The following is a 22009-nucleotide window of genomic DNA, read 5'->3' on the forward strand; positions in this document are numbered from 1 at the left end:
CAGATTTTTTTTAACTCTAGAAAAGGTTACTTGGCATCAAAGAATGATAGAGCAACAAGAGATGGAAGAGTCACCTTGAGGTTTTCAAATGACAATGCATTGTTCTACAAATGAGTAAGTTAAATTCTGTTAGGTCAAGAACCTGGAACTAGCATCCAAAGCCCTCTTCAAAGGAGAGCCACTGAAGACAGAATACCAAGCTGAGCCCTGAAAAGTCAAACATGCTTTAGAAAACTTGTTTCAAAAAGCAGTGGTTCCGGGACGCCTGGGTGACTCAGTCTGTTAAGCAGCTGCCTTCGGCCCAGGTCATGATCCCAGGGTCCTGGGATCGAGTCCCACATCGGGCTCCTTGCTCAGCGGGGAGCCTGCTTGTCCCTCTGCTTGTGCTCTGTCAAATAAAATCTTTAAAAAAAAAAAAAAAAAAAGCAGTGGTTCCCCCACCCCCAAATCAAAACAAAACAAAACAAAAAAAGGGTCCCCTGGTCCACCTTACCTGTTTCCCACTCTCCAGAAGCAGCTACTTTCTTTTTTTTCATCTCCAAATCCCTGCCACTTCTTGATTATTCATGGTTAAGCATTATCAGTTGTCACTATGGAAGATGAGGAGTGAACCCTCTTCATCACACATACACACACACCCCCCCCACCACAGCCTGACTGACTTAACAGAAATTTATGGTCTCACAACTGAGGAGGCTGAAGTCCAAAATCAGGGTGTTGGCAGAGTTGATTCCTTCTGAGGGCCAAGGGAAGGATCTATGCCAGACCTCTCCTTGGGTTGTAGATGGCTGTGTTCTCCTCACACCATCTTCCCTCTGTGTCAAATTAGTCTTTTATAAGGACCCCAGACATAGTGGATTAAGAGACACTCTGGTGACCTTTAACTTGATTACCTCTGAAAAGACCCCATTATCCAAGTAAGGTCACATTCTAAGGTGCTAGGGGTTTGGACTTTAACATAGGAATTGAAGGGGGGGGGCGCACAATTCAACCCCTAATAGCAACTAAGGGTGAATTTGGGGATGAGAGACAATAAATTGATAATTGGCATGCTTCTTACTCCTCAGTAGGTCACCTTACCCTCAGCTCTTCCTGGTGTTTCCTAGTATAGAGACCCTCTGTTTTATCCCTTCTAAATAAACACACAGGCTCATGCAGGGATGTTGGAGAGGCAGTTGCCAAGCTGCGTAGTATTGAAGACCCCATCTGGGGATCAAATTTAAAGTCCTAAATACTTTCAACTAATCCTATATTCAGGCTCCTCCTGCTGGTACCTGATGTCATATTCATAACGTTTGGGAGTTCTATGGGGGAATATTGGGTTGCTTCTTGGCATTCCCCACTGTTGGCTTAGGAGTCAGGTTTCTGGGGTCTGCTAAGTTTTGCTTTCCAGCTTCCAGAATGTTATTGCTGTCATCTCCATTTCCTGTGGCTTTATAAATTATTAAATAAACCTTTTATCTCAGAATAATTTTAGATTTACAAGGTTGTAAAGGTAATAGAGGGAATTCCCTTATACCCTCTACCCAGTTTCTCCTAATGTTAACATCTTACATCACCATTGCATCAAAACTAAGAAATTAACTGTTATGTTCCTTATTCCCACCAGGTTTTCCACTGGTATCTTTTTGTTCCAGGATCCAATCTTAGGACACCACACTGCATTTAGTTGTCAAGTCTCCTTAGTCTCCTGTGATTTTTGACAGTTTGTCTTTCCTTGTTTTTCATGACCATGACACTTTGGAAGAGTACTGGTTAGCATTTTGTAGAATGATCCCCTAATTGGTTTGTCTGGTGTTCTTCTCACAATTAGACTGGGGTTAGGAGTTTTGGGGGAGAATAACAGTGGTGAAGTGCCCTCCTCACATATGAGGGGTACAAAATATCTACATGTATCATTGGCAATCACTTGGTTAAGGTAAAAAGTTCAGCAGTGGCTCTCTTCTGTAAGGTAGAACTGATGCCTGATGGTAAATGAGGCTGTTAGAGAACTAGATTCACTGGTAGCAAAGGAGGGGATGAAATTCTCCCCACCCTCTCCAATATAAAGGCCAGGTGGTGGTGCCTAACTACCAGAAGACAGATGAATACAACTATCATACTGTGCAACAGGGCTGGCCTGGCAGCCGAGGGCACTGGACTCAAAGAGAATTATAGATATGACTAACAGAACACAGTATGTCTAGGGGCAACATATATGGGCAGTTTTTACCAGCAGGATATTGATGGAAGACGACAGGGAAGCTGAGGGTAGTTGCCCTAATAAAGTCACAACCCTTTCCCCAGTTAGCCAAGCCAGTTTTCCACCTCAGAACACACAATAGAGGTTGAGAACCCAGAAGGAAGGACCTGGCAGCAACACAAGCATGCACAGACTAAAACAATTGCCCATCTGGCCCCAAAAGGAATTAAGGTCATTTATTCAGAACTGTACAACAGAGAAAGGGGGATAGGGATACCCAAATATTTTGAGGGAGGGCTACTGGACACAGGTCGGGGTTGACACTGACACCCAGAAATCTGAAGCATCATCATGGCGGGAGGGGTGCATATATAGGCACAGTAATAATAACAGAAATGTTGGGCGGTGCCTGGGTGGCTCAGTTGGTTAAGCGTCTGACTTAGGCTCAGGTCATGATCCCAGAGTCCTGGGATCGAGCCCCGCATTGGGCTCCGTGCTCAGTGGGGACCCTGCTTCTCCCTCTTCTGCTCCCGCTGCTTGTGCTCTCTCCTGTCAAGTAAATTAAAAAAAAAAAAATAGGGCGCCTGGGTGGCTCAGTTGGTTAAGCGACTAAGTTGGTTATCAGGTCATGATCCTGGAGTCCCGGGATCGAGTCCCACGTCAGGCTCCCTGCTCAGCGGGGGGTCTGCTTCTCCCTCTGACCCTCTTCTCTCTCTTGCTCTCTCTCAAATAAATAAATAAAATCTTTAAAAAAAAATAAAATAAAATAAAAATAAAAATAAAAAAAATAAATAAATAACAGAAGTGTTGGCCAAGTTATAAATGTATATGTAAGTGCCCATATTATAACTGCATTATGCTAATGGGTTGGAAGAATATTGTTAAAACGTCTATGCTACAAAGCAATCTACAAATGTAATGCAATCCCTATCAAAATACCAACAGCATTTTTCAGAGCTAGAACAATCATAAAATTTGTATGGATCCACAAAAGATCTTGAATAGCCAAAGCAATCTTGAAAAAGAAAAACGAAACTGGATATATATCACAATTCCAGACTTCAAATTATATTACAAAGCTGCAGCAGTGATCAAAACAGTATGGCACTGGCACAAAAATAGACACACAGATCAATGAAACAGACTAGAAAACCCAGAAATAAATCCACAATTATATGGTCAATTAATCTTCAACAAAGGAGGAAAGAATATGCAATTGGAAAAAGACAGTCTCTCTAACAAACGGTGTTGGGAAAACTGGACAGCTACATGCAAGAGAATGAAACTGGACACTGTCTTTCACCACACAAAAATAAACTCAAAAATGGATTAAGGACCTAAATGTGAGACATGAAATCATAAAAATCCTAGAAGAGAGCACAGTAATTTCTTTTGACATTGGCAATAACAACATCTTTCTAGTTAAGTCTCCCAAGGCAAGGGAAATAAAAGCAAAAATAAACTTTTGGCACTGCATCAAAATAAAAAGCTTCTACACAGGAAAGCAAACAGTCGACAAAACTAAAAGACAATATACTGAATGGGAGAAGGTATTTGCAAATGACATATCTGATAAAGGGTTAGCATCCAAAATACCTAAAGAACTGATACAGGGCACCTGGGTGGCTCAATTAAGTGTCTGACTCTTGTTTTTGGCTCAGGTCATGATCTCAGCATCTTGAGATTGAGCACTGCGTTGGGCTCCGCGCTCAGTGGGGAGTCAGTCTGCTTGAGATTCTTTCCCTCTGCCCCTCCCCCCACTTGCTCATTCTAAAAATAAATCTTAAAAAAAAAACCCTTAAAAACAACACTTAAAAAACAAATAATCCAATTTAAAAATGTACAGAAGACATTTCTCCAAAGACATCCAGATAGCCAACAGACACATGAAAAGATGCTCATCACTCATCATCAGGGAAATACAAGTCAAAACCACAATGAGGGATCACCTCACACCTATCAGAATGGCTAATTAAAAGACACAAGAAAACAGGTATTGGTGAGGATGTGGAGAAAAAGGAATGCTCTTGCACTGTAGGTGGGAATGCAAACAGTATGGAGGTTCCTCAAAATGTTAAAAATAGTACTATCCTATGATCCAGTAATTGTACTGTACTTATCCCCAAATTACAAAAACATTAATTCAAAGGATACATGCACCCCTATGTGTATTGCAGCACTATTTACAATGGCCAAACTATGAAAACAGCCCGTGCCCAATGATAGATGAATGGATAAAGATACCGTGTGCATGTGTGTATATATGTATATAATAGAATATTACCTATCTATCCATAAAAAAGAATGAAAACTGATAAGAACAGATACTACACTTGATCTTAGCCAAAAGGCCGGGAAGCGATGAAATGTTGCCATTTGCAACATGGATGGATCTAGAGAGTATAATGCTAAGTGAAGTCCGAGAAAGACAAATACAGTATGATTTCACTCGTCTTTCACCACTCAAGAACTCAAGAACATTAACGAGACAAGGAAATACAAGAGTGAGAACAAACCAAGAAACAGACTCTTAACTATAGAGAACAAACTGCTGGTTACCAGAGGGGAGGTGAATGAAAGAGGTGATGGGGATTAAAGAGTACACTTATCATGAGGAGCAGAGTAATGTATAGAATAGTTAAAAAAAAAAATGCATATGCTTTGCAGGCTCATCTCTTGGGTCATTTCCCTGTCTCTGCATGTGTAACTAGAATTGACATACTCAGTAAGTGGCAGGACTCCCCACATGCATCTTTGGCCTGTGGGATACAGGCTACGCCAAAGACATACAGAAGCCTCTGAAACTGCTGTGCCCTCCCTTCCCACACCTACCAGCCAAATCAGTATATAATGTGCTCCCTTCGGATTACAAGAGGACCAAAAGCAGTTTACATTCACATGTAGCAGACAACATACATGTACAATTTTGCTCCAGGGCCATGTTAACTCTCCTGCCCTCTGTCCTAAATTTGAAGTGATCTGGATTATCTGGTCATTCCACAGAACATCACATCGACACTGTTAAGCTTATTGAGCTGGATGAGACAGAAGTGGTTAGCACACTGGAGGCCCTGATAAGACAGACTGCATCAGTGTCCAGTTAGGAGATAACCTTATTAAGAATCTGTTTCCATTTAAATCTCTCCATGAAAGGGAAAAATGACGGAGGCTCATAGAGCACTCTTAAAAGATAATAACCAAATAACATACAAAAACAAGGAAAAAAGGCGCAACTGGTCCACTGGATGAGGATAATGAAATGATCATTTTGAAACTTCCAAGGAAAGGAAAAGAATCAATCATTTATCCTGTTTTTCCTATACAAACTATACCACTGGGTAATCAAACAGATGAAGGCAAAGTTCTCAATTCCAACCAACAAGTGAAGGAATTACCAAATTAGAATATTGCCATTCTGGGGCGCCTGGGTGGCTCAGTCGTCAAGTGTCTGCCTTCGGCTCAGGTCATGGTCCCAGGGTCCTGGGATCGAGTCCCACATCGGGCTCCCTGCTCGGCAGGAAGTCTGCTTCTCCCTCTCCCACTCCCCCTGCTTGTGTTCCTGCTCTCGCTATCTCTGTCAAATAAATAAAATCTTTAAAAAAAAAAAAAATTGCCATTCTGTAACCCCTAATTAATTGATGGATAAAGGGACTGATCATCAATGGCAGCTTATAACCCAGTAAGAGACTAGACATTATGTGCCACCTGATGGAAGAGTACCACACCACCTATGAAGTAATGCTGCCCCCCTCCCAACAAAAACAAAAATCTGAATCTGAAGTCTCTGGATCCAGAATAAATTCACAGAAAATACCAAGGACAGAGTTAGTATCAAAGGAATGCAATCAGCAAAATTTGGGAATCTACACAACGAATAACCTCTTTTCCTCATAAACTAATTATTAGGGAAAAAAAAATAAGAAATGGGAGGGGATACTACTGCAATATATGGATTTTAATTGGATCTTGATTCAAACAGTTTATAAACATTGAAATTTTGTTTAGGAAATTATTTTTTGTGTGTGATAATGGTATTTGTGTGTTTTAAGGAGTATGTATTTTAATATATATGCTGAAATATTTATGTATAAATACATATGATATCTGGGATTGCTTCAAAATAATAAGGGGAGGGGACACACAAGTGGGGTTATGGATGAAATAAGATGAAGATGAGCCATGAGCTGATTAATTGTTGAAACTGAGTGATAGGTACTTGGATCTTCATTATTTACTATATGCTTTTATATGTGATTAAACATTTGGAATTTAAAAATATTATCCCTCTCCTCTAACCCCAACAAAAAGCCAAATCACCACTAGAATTCATGAATAGTCTTTTAGTTTTCTCCAGCTAGGCCTGAATGACCACTGAGGACCACTGAGTAAATATTGAAAAAACAAACACTTCTTATACAGGTTAATGAAACAATCGGGCTCAGATCAACAGAACCATGTAGGGAGGCTACACTAAATAACATAGGTGAGACTGAGGATTCATTTCTGGCTCTTAATTTTTCAGCCTACATATTTAATACCCACTGTCCAAAGAGTATGCAATACATTAGGAAACAAAATATATACGAATATAACATTTTAGTCACCATCTGCAAGACAAAAGGCCACTTAGTCATATAAAATCAACCTAATACTTCATCAAATAAATTTTAAGAAAGTTATTACATTTCAAAAAATTTTTCCTCTTTATTTAAACATAAAACACATTTACAGCATGCAGGTTAACTTAAAACTTAAAAATTATATGGCGTCTTCCCGAACCAATTATCTTTGAGTGTATCTTTAAGCACTGAAAATAAACCAACATATTCCACAGGTATACTCAGATTCTTTTCTGTCACCTTATGTCAAATTGAAAGTTACGAACAGTAGCTTGCTTAAGTTAGGCAAATAATTTAATTGATCACCATGAATAAATATTACTCTTTTATTTCACTGAGTTTCTCTTCTGAATCATTTATCAATACCATTCAGAGGAACGTTAATATTCAGTCAAAAAAAAAAAAAAGACACTGCAAATTGAAGTAAGCGTCAATGTTCTAGATGATCAGAAATTTTCATTTGTAAGAGTAAATGCTGTTTAATGACCTATCATAGCAAAAAGAGCAGTTCACTGAAAACTAATTTATGAAATTCTTTGTACACTTTGTGAAAGTCTGAAATTATAAATAGAAAAGAACCACTTCGATATTTAAAAAACCCTAACATTGTGTATTCTGAACCACATGCTAGATACAATTGTTTGTTACACAGCACCAATACCCGTGATACATCTTACGAGAATGAAACTACCATAATATTCAGATGAAAGAGAAAAAAAATTCTGCTTCATTTAATACTGCCAAAGAAGCAAGCTTTCTTTTGAAAACAAAGTATCAATGTCTATGTGAATGCAGTCCAATATTTCTCCATTTAGAAAACTATCACCATAAATAGGCTACAGCACTTTTTTTTAGTTAACTGTATTACTTCAATCTTGCTGCACACCAAGTTTTCATCTCAATTTCTGGAGTGTTTCTTCTGACCAATCCGAAAAGCAACACAATCATTTTAAAGGTTGCAGACTACAACAGCAAGGACTTTTGACTGTTAAAAAAATAAATAAATAAATTTATCTTTTAAATCAAAACTATTATAAAAGTGGAAATTACAATAGTTAAATAGAAAAATAAGCCAATTATGATCTGAGTCTTCTGACTATGGCTCCAAATTTAATACAAATATCTGTGTATAAAACTTTTTCAAAAAGTTAATTCTGCCAGCCAGATCCTAACACAGAATTTTCCAACTTTCTGTACTGACTGAATCACCTTAAATCGTCCTTCTCTGCAAATTTCTGCTAACATAGGTATAGTCACCCCACACACAGATGAAGCAAATATTGAAATCTCTCTCCCTATTACATTTAGAGCTTCCGAAAGTAATCTTTTGACGTCGTTTAATCAGCTGAGGAAAAAGTGGCAAAAACGGATACACTTCGTACGAATTACAAAATTATGGGCTATAGCCAATAAAATTTCTTTGAGGATTATTAGTGACTTGCACTTTACTATTTCTAGACTAACTAAACAAGAAATAAATTATAGTATGACTTAGTGTAGCAGGTTAAAAACACCTCAGGGATTTCAGACCAAAATTCACCTACAGATTTATAAGCTTACCGTTAAGTTCTTCCATACTTTTTCTCAATTTCCACTGGTTATAAATTTAGATCAACCAATACAGTAGTTAACAATATAAATGCTGTTTAATCCTGTAGTATCTTAATTCATTTCACTATATTAAGATGACAAATTAGTATCTTTCCAATTCTTATATTAATTAGCAGGCTCACCAGAATGAAGCCGTGTTTTCATTCCATCACGCCATGTTGATTATAGAACTGGGAAGAGAAATAGAATTCCTTCTCCAAACCCTCTTTCTTAAATGGAGATTTGCTTTTGATATTTTAAGGTATTTCTATTCAAGATAATTCAGCAACAGGCATTTCATGAAGAGAATTAAGTAGCCGTGCTCAGTCTCAAATGCCTTGTTATGCAGTTTTAAGGTTTCAGTGCTCAAACAGTAGTTTTCAGAAGCAAACTTCAGACACAATACAAAATTTAACTCTGAAATCATTTCAAGGGATTTTAAAGTACAGTACTGACCTGATATATTTTGTGGGCATGTAGTGTTTTAAGTGGTGAAATTTAAGACATTTAATCTAAATATTCCATTTTCCCTAAAGTAAGGAAGACATTTCACTAAGAAAAGAAAAATAAGAAGCAGTAGCAGCTACGTAACTTAAACTGAGATTAAAAAAACACAAACACAAACAAAAAAACCAAGTACAAAAAGCACAATCCTATATGGTACAGTTAGCTTGGCACAATGAAGACTAAATTTAAGACACGAAAGACAAACTGTGTAATAAATAGGACCACAGTTGTAAACTGTCATTTTTTCCCCTCCTAAGACGCCAAAATTGCACTCTAGTTGTGTTGGGAAGCAGCAGAGTTTACAAGAAGAGTGGGTAGGAAACAGCTGTACAGGCCAGGTATAATTTATACATTAAAAAAAGGTTATAATTCTACAATTCCCAGGGGGTAGAGGTTATAGTCAGTGAATGACTCTGCTTGATATTATGTCCTCTTCATTCTTCAATTATTTTCAACGCCTGAAAACAGATGAGAAAATATTTTTATTTATACAAAACAAGTTTGAAGTAATCATGAAAAGGATGAAACAAGTAAATACAACATACCAATATATTTAAAAACATTTTAGCCACTAGCTTAGACCACTTTCCCCCAAAGTAAAAAGATGGCACTATTAAATGATTTGATTCCTTTTCTTTTTATTTAGCTTCTAAGCAGTTTATGAACAGCACAATACTTGAAACGTCAGCCCTTTGTTTTTATTCTCCCCAAGTTATGAGTACACGTAGGAATTAAATTTTTTGAAAAAAGCGAAATATGGTTAATAAAACAGAAGTCAGTAGACAGTGTCAGTGACAGTCTTAAGCCAAAGACCATGAACTAATAAGCAGTGTTATATTCATGGTAGCTGTAAAAAATAAAAAGTGGGGTGGAGAGAAGGATAGGTATAAACAAGAGATACATACTATAGGAAAAGTAAGAGTGAAATCAACAATTCCAGCTGCTGTTACCTGGAGGCATCCTTGTATTAAACGACCTACTTGCCTATGTGTTTAGGAAAACTTAACTTGTCGAAAGTATTATGCAAGCCAGAAGACCAGCCATGTAAACCTGGGTTCTAAAAGAATCGGTATTATTAATACATTGTCGTCTTTCCCAGAAATAAACCCAGTGTTTTGAAATGTTTTGCTTAATAATTAAAAAATTATTTAAAAATTTCTCTACATATTATTTAATTTTTCAACAATTTATCACTTATGAGGCTGATATACTCCTCCATCATGGTTTAAGACTGACTGATCCAAGGCTTTAAAAAATAAAAACCACTATCCTTTGGACCAGCAATGAAACAATCCTGTTACCAATGATACTCCTAGTCTGGCTAGGTTAGCTATCTCCCTCATGTGCTAAACTGCTGTCATTACGCTGGCATCAGCATTCTACTTTCAAGCTAAAACTTAAGTTTTTTTTAACAAAGGTCCTGGTCTATCCTCTCTGCAAATGAGACAGGAGTTGAAAGTTTACACATGAATTCTAATGTGAGGACAATACCCAAAAGGAATAAACTTCTATCTGTATTTATATTTATGCTGTGAAAATCCCTTTGCCCACCTACACTACCAGAAAATGCAGCTTGCCTCTTACTGAACACCTGCTCTGTACTAGGTAACGACATTTTAACTTGTATAATTCTCAAGAGTGACTTTCATTTCACTAACGAAGGGGCTCAAGTAAGTCATTACTCCAAACGGGGAAAAACAGATGCCATCTCTAATTGGCAGGAAAATGATCTACTGTATGTCTACGGATGTGACAGAATATTAAACACATATTACTCTATTTGGTAGTCTTGTTAGAAATGCTTATGCCCCATCTAATAAATGCTTTCATTATATTAAGGGAATAGAGGAACAAGCTATTACACATAGAAACACACACCCAGAGAAGGCATATGCTCAAGATAACTGGCCTAGTCTCTTCAATAAGTCAATGTCATTAAAAAGGGGAGATTTTTCTAGATTAAAAGAGACTTAGGAGGTCTAACTAAATGTAAACAGCAGTCGTGGATTATACCCTGGTTTAGATAAACCAGCTATAAAGGACTTGGGGGGAAAAAACAATTAGAGAAATCTGAATATGGATTGGTATTAGATAATATTAAAAATATTTTGTTAGGTGCAATAATGTTATTGTGGTTATAGAAAAAATGTTCTGTTTTATAAGTACATTAGCTTTAGACCATAAATACATAATTTATTTTCATGCTTAAGAAATTTAAAAAGAGTCAAAACAAAGAAATTAAATACTAAAAAAAGTAACTTGCTGAAGGTCATAAAAGTAGAAAAGTTGGGACTCCCAAACTCAGATGGAACTCCAATGTCTATATTCTTTTCACAATGTCTCACTCTATTTTAAATCCTATACTGTATGGACAAAAAATTTTATGAGATTGTTGGGAAATGTGATTCCTTCAAAATATTGCTTAATTCTCTACTCAAACTGAGAGCCGATCTTATTTAATACGTCAAAGTAAAATCAAGTCAGTTTATTTATATCTTGCTTTAGTATTCATCAGAAACCGTTAACTATCTTAATTATTTAGTTTTAATATCCAAAGCATAAATAGATCTGGGACTTTTCTAAACAACAAAAATCTGAGTTTCTGCTATATGACGGAATACTAGGCAGCTTATTAGCTAATTAGCCATGTTGTACAAGAAAATGTTCAGAACAGGGGTGCCTGGGTGGCTCAGTCGTTAAGCGTCTGCCTTCAGAACAGGTCATGATCCCAGGGTCCTGGGATCGAGCCCTGCATCGGGCTCCCTGCTTCTCCCTCTCCCACTCCCCCTGCTTGTATTCCCTCTCCCACTGTGTCTCTCTCTGTCAAATAAGTAAACAAAAATCCTTAATAAAAAAAAATGTTCAGAACATATTGTTAAGTTAAAAAAGCAGGCTACAAAGAAACATATGTACTAGGAGTAGTGTAAGAGTATTCATCAACCGTTTAAATAATTTATCTTTAGAAGATTTCATTTATTTGTCAGAGAGAGGACAGAGCACAAGCAGGGGGAGCAGCAGGCAGAGGGAGAGGGAGAAGCAGGCTCCCCACTGAGCAAAGAGCCCGATGAAGGGCTAGATCCCAGGACCCTGGGATCATGACCTGAGCCAAAGGCAGACGCTTAACCGACTGAGCCACTCAGGCGCCCCTTAAAATTAATTTAAAGATTATAATATGCAAAGAAAGCACCAGAAAGATATACAACACACAATATATTGGGTGGTATCTCTGGATGATATACATCTCTTACTTTGTGGTAAGTCTTTATCCTCCTACAAGGAACAGACATTACTCGTATGATTAGAAACAGCTAAGACATAAATCTGTTAGGAAAATCATTTGTAACAGGTAAATGGAAAAGGACACAGAAAGAACTCAAAAAAAGAAAAAAAAGAAAATGTAAATGAACCAATAAATATATGGGAAAAAAATCCAAGTTCTTAATAAATCAACGAGATGCTTATTTTGAACTATTAAATCAGAAGCTTAAAAACTATTAATATTCAATGCTGGCAAAGATGCAACAAAATGGACAGCATCCTTGGCTAAGATGCAATTTGGCCTAGTCTTTCTGGAGAGCAGTGTATTAAAATGTATCAAGAGCCTTAAAAATGTTCACACTTTCTTATAATTCGACTTCTGGGATTCTTCTGAAAATAATCTAAAAGGGGGCGCCTGGGTGGCTCCGTCGTTAAGCGTCTGCCTTCGGCTCAGGTCATGGTCCCAGGGTCCTGGGATCGAGTCCCACATCGGGCTCCCTGCTCCGCGGAGAGCCTGCTTCTCTCTCTCCCACTCCCCTTGCTTGTGTTCCCTCTCTTGCTGTCTCTCTCTGTCAAATAAATAAATAAAATCTTAAAAAAAAAAAATCTAAAAGATGAGGGGGCACAGAAAGGTACTTCACACTTGAAATTTTCCAAATTGAAATTTCCATATAAGAAATTTGAAATGTGAAACATTTTATATTAAATATAGAAGAAAACTGTCTTAATTGAATATCCAATAAAAGGGAATAGTTATAAACCATGGTATATCCATTAGACAGAATATATGAGCTTTTAAAAACAACCCAGTATGTTAGGTTAAAAACATTAAGAACACGAATTTGAAAATAGAGTATGATCTGAACCATGAAAAAAAGACTAGAAGAAACCATGCCAAGTTATTTTTATAACCACATACATTAAAAAAAAAAAACCAACTAATATGAGAATCCAAAAAAAGTAGTATTTAACCACCAATGGCTGAACATTTCTATGTAGAGCTATGATTCCAAAGCCAGGTAGAGAAACTACAAACCTGTGAGTACTGTGTAACAATTACACTTGTTTGCCGCCTCCGCCCCGAACTGCTACTGGCTGGCTGTTCTGAACAAATGCGCCTCCTCCACGAATTGCACTTGGATGAGTTGGAGAAGCTGCTGGATGTTGCCCGGGACGAATAGGTTTAGCTAATATGAAAAACAAGAACTGACTTTAAAATAAATCTTAACACATGACTGTAGTGACGGTTTAGGTCTCTTCCCTTTATTCACAACACTTCCCAAATGTGGCTTTTCTTTGCCGTTCTGTTCCTCAGAAAATTCCTCTCTTTCCTTTTTGGTTACATCCTTTTCACCAGGATCTATATAATCCCTAGCCTCTTAAAGACCTTATCCCTGTATGATTATTCTAAAGCATGTAATATTATTGCTGACAACTTATTTTAAGTCTCTCTTTAAGAATGCTCTCTATATAATGTCACCTCTTCCTGACCACTCTTGCATGCTTCTGTAATTCTCACTCATCTTCTTGTCCTGTGAATCTAGCTATTCCTTAATTTGCTCTTCCTTCCCAACAATGCCACTCTTTGGTAAATTAGAAATAAAGACAGACAAATACCACCATGACAACACATAATCAATCAATCATATTATGTTTTCAAGTAAATAAAAACAAACCAAGCAAAGTTTAAAAGGTTTTAAGGTGTTCTACTAACCAATTTGTGCAGAATGTCCTCTTCTGGCCATATTCTTTGACCTGACTGCTTCCTTTATACGATCTACTTCTTGCTGATAGCGTTTGCGATCACGAGATGCATTTTCTTTGGCTTCTTTCAGTGCTGACTCCAAAGCTTTCACTCTTTCAGCTGTAGCTCTAAGTCGCTTTTCCAACTTAGGAAGTTCACAGCGAAGATCTGCATTATCACGTACCAACTAAAGGTACATAAATAAGGAGTTTAGCTTTAACGATGATTTGAGAAAATATGAATATTTCATAATTTCTCTTAAAAAAAATAAAACTACATTTTATACTAACGCTTTTCATTTAGCTAATTTAACTTAGCAACATGCAAAGAATACATACATCCATGCATATCATCTATATATGTATTTCTCACAAAGATATAATTTTATTCAATTTTGGGGGGCCAAGGGGAAGATTATTGTCCCCCCACTAGGCAATGACAATAAGCTGTTAACACAGTGTTAGGTCTCTTCGGTAAGGTACTAATCTGGTAAATACCATTTTAAGTGTTAAAATAAGTGTGGAAAGCAAAAAGGGCTAAAATTCCCTTTACTCTAGTACAAACATCACAGTTATACTAACAAAGATGTACAACAATTCAGTATGCTAAGAAACTTTAAAAATAATTAAATCACATATCAAGCCACAAAAAACCAAACAACAACAACAAAAAGGACCCACACAATAAGCACTAATTTTTAAAAAAATGAACTGCCTCATTATTTTATATATTTCACACTCTGGGGCATTAAATGACAAAAGACAAAAAAGATTGTATTTTAACTGCATAGTCCTATCTACTGAAGATTTAAAAATCATGAATAATAAATGAGAAAAACTGACAGACCTGAAATCCTAGAAAATAAATAATATCCATCTTCACTGGACTCTTGGTAACTCCCGATTAACTCCCCTAAAAATTGCTAGCGACTTATTTATATAATTGCTAGATAAAATAATGGAACAGCTCAGGGTATGAAAATTCCTTAGGCCTCTGAAATAGTCAAACACCACTCCTCAATTTTTTTTCTTATAATGTTGCAGCTACCATAAAATAGGTTCTTTATATACCTGTTTGTGCACTTTAGTCAGTTGTTCAAGATTATTTTCAAGAAAGGAGATCTTTTGCTTTTGAGCAGCACTGCCTCCAGTGTCATCAGAATCGATCTCAGCACTCTAAGAAAAGATGGTCAAGGAATACTATGAAAACATTAAAAGTTAAAAAAAAAAAAAAAATCTAACCTTAACTACACAAAAATTGTTATGACGATGTAAAATTACTTCACTTACAAATGTAAGTAATTAGACATAGTGAGCACCATTTACATAAATACCCACCTCAGTATTATTTTATTACCTTTTTAACTCTGGTGGCCAGGTCCTGAACAAAAAGCTTCCGCAGGTTGTGTAAAGTCTGAAGTTCTTTTGCCTTGAATTAAGAACAGCAATGTTTTTGGAATTTGGTCTTTAAATATTTAGTATAACCAAGGGGAAACCCATTAAACATCCCACTATCTTATTTATTTTCGAGTTTTTCTTACCACTGTCTCTTCCAAGCCCTTCAAGTCTTGTCTTGCTTGTTCTCGTCTATCTTGCATGACTCTAAATAGCAGAATATACATATATTTTCAACTTTGATTCCATAAGTTATAGTTTTATTTTCAAATAAATTTTTGTATGCCATATAATCTCCAAAATCTACAGTTTGTTAGAAAAAAAAACTCCTACTATAGCAGTGGAAGAGATAAAATAAAATGTAGCAGGATTCAAAGAATAAGGAAGGAGTGGTTCTTATATTTTAGAATATGCCACATAGAACACACTACTATTTATCCAAAATAATTCTGATTAACTGGGAATTATAAATTATTGAAGACTAAAACATTTTATGTATTTTATATTAAAATTATTCTAAATAGACCTATGGTTGAGATTCGGCAGAGTTTATATAAAACCAACTCTGAAACGGTCCTGGCATGTGACCATTCTAGTAAGAGCAATTCCATTTATACATCATCTCTCATAAATTCAAGATGTGAAAAGTTATAATCATGAGTTTTCTACCTGCTAAGATTCTAGAAAACTGAGTACTGACTATACTCAGTATGTTAGGAAAAGTAAATGGTGAAAACTTCTGTTCAAAAGACAAGGCTGGAACAATAATGTTCTTTTATCCCAGATCAAATTTCACAAAAAGTCAGTTTTTGTGGCAGATCCTGAAATCTTCTAAATGACTTAATGTCATTTAAGGTCTATTTCTATAATGAATAATATGGTGGCAGAGAAATAGCAAGCAGGTTAATACACAGAAATCTGAACCTACCATCAGTGAAGAATACAGGATCTTGCTTTCACTTAAATACAAGATAATATATTGCAAATTTTAAGGTATATATTAAACTAACTCAGAAAGTTTAAGAAAAATACCCTTTAGTCTATACAAACTTAAAAATGTGTCCACTGGATACAACCAAGAGCAATGCCTGCAATCCTCTTATTTATTTTTTTACATTTTATTTATTTGAGAGAGACACAGTGAGAGAGAAAGAGCACAAGCAGGGGTGCCTAGGTGGCTCAGTTGTTAAGCGTCTGCCTTCAGCTCAGGTCACGATCCCAGGGTCCTGGGATTGAGGCCCACATTGGGCTCCCTGCTCGGCGGGAGGCCTGCTTCTCCCTCTCCCACTCCCCCTGCTTGTGTTCCCTTACTCGCTGTGTTTCTGTCAAATAAATAAATAAAATCTTTAATAAAAAAAAAAGAAAGGAGGAGCACAAGCAGGGGGAGTGGCAGGCAGAAGGAGAAGCAGGGAGCCTGACGCAGGGCTTGACCCCAGGATCCTGGGATCATGACCTAAGACGAAGGTAGACACTTCGCTGACTGAGCCACTCAGGCGCCCCTAAGTTTTTATTTTTAAACTTGAATTAAAACATTTACTCACGTAAGTTCATGTAGTTTTCTGCTCTTTTCCTGATCTGTAGCTTTCAACTTCTCATGCTCTACTCTCAGACGTTCCTGCTCTAACATCATTTTCTGGTTTTGGCTGACAAAAGAAAAAAACGTAACACAGTATCAATATCAAAAAAACCACAACACAATATCATTTTTCTGAATGGCACCATTAAAATTTTTTCAAATTCTTAAATTCTATAATTTCACTATTGAAATACTCAAACCCCCTGTTATCCTGTCCCCATAGTGGAAGAAAAGAAAGGAAGAGGACCTGGCTACTTCCAGTCATAAAATACTTTTCATATTTTGGTTTTAAACCATGAATCTCATTCTGTATTTATCATTAAGGTATTAGCATTAAGACCCCCATATTAAAATTTGTCATCATTTTTTGTTACTCTCTTCTGGTTCCTACTCAAATCATGATTTAGTTGCAGACCTCCAATTTCTATAAATTCTAGGCTATGTATGCATATGGCTATGGAAATAGAGAAAATGTCTTCTAGAAAAACCAAGAATACAACTATTAAAATTTCTCGAATTAAAATAAAAACTTAAAAAAACCCCAACCTTCTAAACCCCACAATTTCCAGAAGTTTTTCTCTGTTAAGAAATTTTTTTTTTTTTTTTTTTTTTTTTAGATTTTTTTTTATTTATTTATTTGACAGAGAGAGACACAGCGAGAGAGGGAACATAAGCAGGGGGAGTGGGAGAGGAAGAAGCAGGCTTCCCGCAGAGCAGGGAGCCCGATTCTCTGTTAAGAAATTTTTAAAAAGGGGCGTTGCCCTGGGTGGCTCAGTTGGTTAAGTGACTGCTTTTGGCTCAGGTCATGATCCTGGAGTCTGGGATCGAGTCCCACATCGGGCTCCCTGCTCAGTGGCGAGTCTGCTTCTCCCTCGGACCCTCCCCCCTCTCATGCTCTCTCTCTCTCAAATAAATAAAATCTTAAAAAAAAAATTTTTTTTTTAAAAAGAAGTTAATTTTTAAAACTTTTTTTTTTTTTTAAGATTTTATTTATTTGAGAGAGAGAAAGAGGGAGAGTGAGAGGGAGAAGCAGACTCCACACTGAGCAGGGAGCCCAACATGGGGCTCAATCCCAGGGCCCTGAGATCGTGACCTGAGCCGAAGGCAGACGCTCAACCAACCCAGCCACCCAGGTGCCCAATTTTTAAAAATTTCAGCTAGAACTTAGAAGTTACGCTCGTAAGTGAAAAGATTCTTTACATTCAAGTCAAAATGGTAATTTCAATGAAAAATTCAGATTTCTAAAAGGATATATTGTCCATCAGTAATCTATTATTTCCTCTTGCTAAATAGTCAATCTGAGTTAGTTTCTAGTATCTCAGAGGGAAAGAAAGTATACTTACTCTTGAAGATCAGTGATGAGTTTTTCTTTTGCCTCAACTTCATCTCTCAAACTACTAATCTGTTTTTGATGTGTTTCTCTATGGCTTTGGATCTGCTGTTCAACCGCTTGCTAAGGTTATTGGGGGGAAAAGGATTTAAATCAGATTAATCAACATTAAGAATAATGGATTAAAGTCATTAGAATGCAATGTTACATCAAACTTGCCTTAACTTCATTTGCAGTCTGAACCTTATTTAAGTGCTCCTTTTCCATCTCATGTACTTTCTCTGTTTGGGTAGAGAGAGAAAACAGAAGAAATAAGCCTTAAAGTTCTTCCTATAAACCAAGGAGCAAATAGGTTTTATGAGGGATCTGTTGCTTAGCAGTACTTGACTTTAAATTATCTAAATGCTAAATAGTAAATCTTGCTCTCCTAGCTCAGAACATGTTTACTAATAATATAGTTAAATCCTTTGTGTCGATATTATGGTTTCCTTTATTTTCTTTGCCTAATCCTGGAACAGATGGGTTAGGCCATGGTAGGGACTGAGATAGCTTTCTACATCCCCTATGTTAAGATTCACACACACACACACACCCCCCCCTCCTAACTTTGTGGGAAATTCCTAAATTGGCCCTTCCATATTCAAACACAATTTCAAAAACAGGTTTCAAAACCATTTTAAAATATATTATTTGTTTATGTTCTAAGTTATCCATATTCCTACTATTCTCTATCAGTGTGAATATAAGTTTACTACAATTATACTAAAGAAAGAATTAATATAGGTAGAACTCATAAAAAATCAAAAGCTAATACCTTGTGCTCGAAGCTGGACTAGTTCTTCACTGAGGGAATCGACGGATTCTTCTAGCTGTCTTTTCTTTTGCTCCACATTTTGAAGGTATTCAGTCAATGATTTGATTTTGGCTTCATGCTTTTGGGAAAAATAAACTGATATGAAGTGCAAAAAAATATCATGCACATTTTGTTGTTAAGGATAATTTGAATGTTAGCAGGTCTTCTCTATATGTCTAAGCATATAATATTACAATGATAAAGAATTTAATTAATGAAACAGTTCCCTACATAGCTTATAACACTTGCAAACTAAGGTACTGAAAGCCGAACTATGAGATACTCTTACTAGTATCTCCATCTAACAATATTCTCTTTCCCTACTTCTACAACTCCTATCTTGGTGAATAGCCTCATCCATTCAGTTGCCAAAGCCAAAAAGCTGGTTCCGCAGTTGTCTACCCTAGAATTCTTCTAGAGTTTTCAATAACCAAATCAGTCACATCTTTCTAGTAAATTTCTATGTATAACATATACATATCAGTAAATATAACCCAGTTAAATTCACTCATATCATACTGCAGTGAACCTAGGAAAAACTAATTGAATTAACCTTTTTATTGTTACCCAAAAAAACCCAAAGAAGATCATTTTCCTTAAAATTTTTATAATCAATGAAATGTATACATGGCTATTCAAAAAATGAAGAAACTGTTCTGTAATACCTACTTGAGAGATACGAAGCTGGCATGCTGCTAACTCCTTTTCATTTTCTTCCATTTTTTTGTTGCTCTCAGTTTGTGTGCTTTCTAACTGTTTGCAGCGTTTTACCATTGTTTTTACTTCTGACTTCATTTTGCTAATGTAGAGCCTTGCAACAGTGAACTCTTCATCTATCATGCCAGTTCCCTCAGGTTGCTGTAAAAAAAAAAATTAAATAAAAAATTAAAAACAAAAATGTCCAGTTTGTGGTTACCCAATTAGACTCCAAAATCTTTTAACAAAATAAGTATCACCTGATATTCATAAAAAGTATGGAGTTTTTCTTTATTAAATATTATTCTTAATAAAGGGCAAGTAAAACTTAACTTAATTTTTGCCTTCCTTATTTTCTAAAACTTAGTGTTAATACATGCTTACAAAGGAAAACAACAAATGCAACCTAAAAACAAACTGATGACATCTGCCTCTTTCAGTTTTTAGATTTCCTCTTCATTGCTAATCATATGTAAGCCCAGTTTAAAACTAAACAAATAATGATATTTAGGGGCAGAGAAAGGATGACTTCTAAGCTCGACAAAGAAGAACTGTGGTGACTGTACATCCTTAAGTTTCATTACAAAATTCAAGTACAGTATTCAGTGTCAAAATTAAGTGGACCTTGAGAAGGAAGAAATAAGACTGTCTTTGCTTGCTGAGGATATGACTGTTTAAAAAACAAAACAAAAACCAAAAAAAAAAACCTCCTAAAACTAATAAGCCATTATAGTTAACACTGCAAAATACAAGATTAACATATGAAAGTCACATTCCTATACCAGCTATGAACAAGGGAAGGTGAAACTAAAAACACAGTAACACAGACATAAGAATGAAAAGAAAAAAGAAATACTTAGGCATAAATGTGATACAATAAGTATAAAATCAGTATGACAAAAGAAATCAATGAAGAACTGAATAAACGGGAGATATTCCATATTCACGGATAGAAAGACTCAGATGTCAGTTCTTCCCAGCTTGATCTACGGATTTAACATAATCTTTTTTTTTTTTTTTTTTTAAAGATTTTATTTATTTATTTGAGACAGAGAGAATGAGAGAGAGAGAGAGAGCACATGAGAGGGGTGAGGGTCCTAGGGAGAAGCAGGCTCCCTGCCGAGCAGGGAGCCCGATGCGGGACTCGATCCAGGGACTCCAGGATCATGACCTGAGCCGAAGGCAGTCGCTTAACCAACTGAGCCACCCAGGCGCCCTGGATTTAACATAATCTTAATCAAAATCCCTGCAAGTTTATTTTATGGTATCAACAAACAGACTCTAAAGTTTAAATGGAAAGGCAAAAAACCTTGAATAGCCAAACACTACTAAAGAACAACAAAGTCAGAGGACTGACTAACTACTCAACTTCAAGACTTAATTATAAAGCTAGAGTAATCAAGATGGTGTGGTACTGGCAGAAGAACGGACAGTAATTGGAACAGAATAGAGCCCAGGAACAGACACAACACAAATATAGTCGTTTGATCTCTGACAAAGGGGCAAAGGCAATTCAATGGACAAAGGACAGTTTAATAAGCTGTAACAGAAAAACTATCCATCCACACGTAAAATAACGAAGCTTGACAGACCTTATTATACCTTGCAGAAAAAAGAAAAATTAACTCCAGGTGGATCATAGACCTAAATGTAAATATAAAACCAAAAACCTCCAAAACACAGGAGAAAATCTAGGTGACTTTGGGTTTGGAGATGAGTTTTAGACACAATGCCAAAAACGCAATCCTGAAAGAAAAAATTTGTGAACTGCGCTTTATTAAAATTAAAAATTTCTGCTCTGTAAAAGACACTGTTAAGAGAATGAAAAGAGGGCGCCTGGGTGGCTCAGTTGGTTAAGCGACTGCCTTCGGCTCAGGTCATGATCCTGGAGTCCCTGGATCGAGTCCCGCATCGGGCTCCCTGCTCGGCAGGGAGTCTGCTTCTCCCTCTGACCCTCCCCCCTCTCATGTACTCGCTCTCTCTCATTCTCTCTCTCTCAAATAAATAAATAAAATCTTTAAAAAAAAAAAAAAAAAAAAGAGAATGAAAAGATAGCCACAGACTGGGAGGAATATTTGCAAAACACTTATCTGTAAAGAACTGCTACCTAAATCATAGAGATCTCTTTAAAACGCAAGATAAGAAAACAAACAATCCCACTGCATTGAGATAACACTATATATCTCAAACCAAAAAACTGATGACATCAAATACTTGTGAGGATGTGAAGTAACAAGAGCTCTCATTCATTGCTGGTTGG

The 22009-nt window shown here is 36.5% G+C and overlaps 1 protein-coding gene and 1 pseudogene across 1 annotated transcript in view; both read right to left on the reverse strand.

The window, feature by feature from the left end:
* Window positions 1-4417: 4417 nt before the first annotated feature.
* Window positions 4418-4545, reverse strand: LOC116626527 (annotated as a pseudogene).
* A 2133-nt stretch (window positions 4546-6678) lies between these two features.
* KIF5B (kinesin family member 5B) overlaps window positions 6679-22009 on the reverse strand; it is a 47532-nt gene continuing 32201 nt past the window's right edge. Inside the window, exons 16-26 of the mRNA XM_032395854.1 lie at window positions 19723-19911; window positions 19015-19132; window positions 18420-18481; window positions 18214-18323; window positions 16836-16937; window positions 15441-15501; window positions 15257-15328; window positions 14971-15075; window positions 13871-14087; window positions 13193-13343; window positions 6679-9356 (exon numbers count right to left, since the gene is read on the reverse strand). Of these exons, the coding sequence (XP_032251745.1) occupies window positions 13213-13343; window positions 13871-14087; window positions 14971-15075; window positions 15257-15328; window positions 15441-15501; window positions 16836-16937; window positions 18214-18323; window positions 18420-18481; window positions 19015-19132; window positions 19723-19911 (1167 nt within the window). The 3' untranslated portion in view covers window positions 6679-9356; window positions 13193-13212. The remainder of the gene's footprint in view (window positions 9357-13192; window positions 13344-13870; window positions 14088-14970; window positions 15076-15256; window positions 15329-15440; window positions 15502-16835; window positions 16938-18213; window positions 18324-18419; window positions 18482-19014; window positions 19133-19722; window positions 19912-22009) is intronic.

The sequence above is a fragment of the Phoca vitulina genome, unplaced genomic scaffold, assembly GCF_004348235.1.
Source record: "Phoca vitulina isolate PV1807 unplaced genomic scaffold, GSC_HSeal_1.0 scaffold88, whole genome shotgun sequence".
NCBI lineage: Eukaryota > Metazoa > Chordata > Mammalia > Carnivora > Phocidae > Phoca > Phoca vitulina.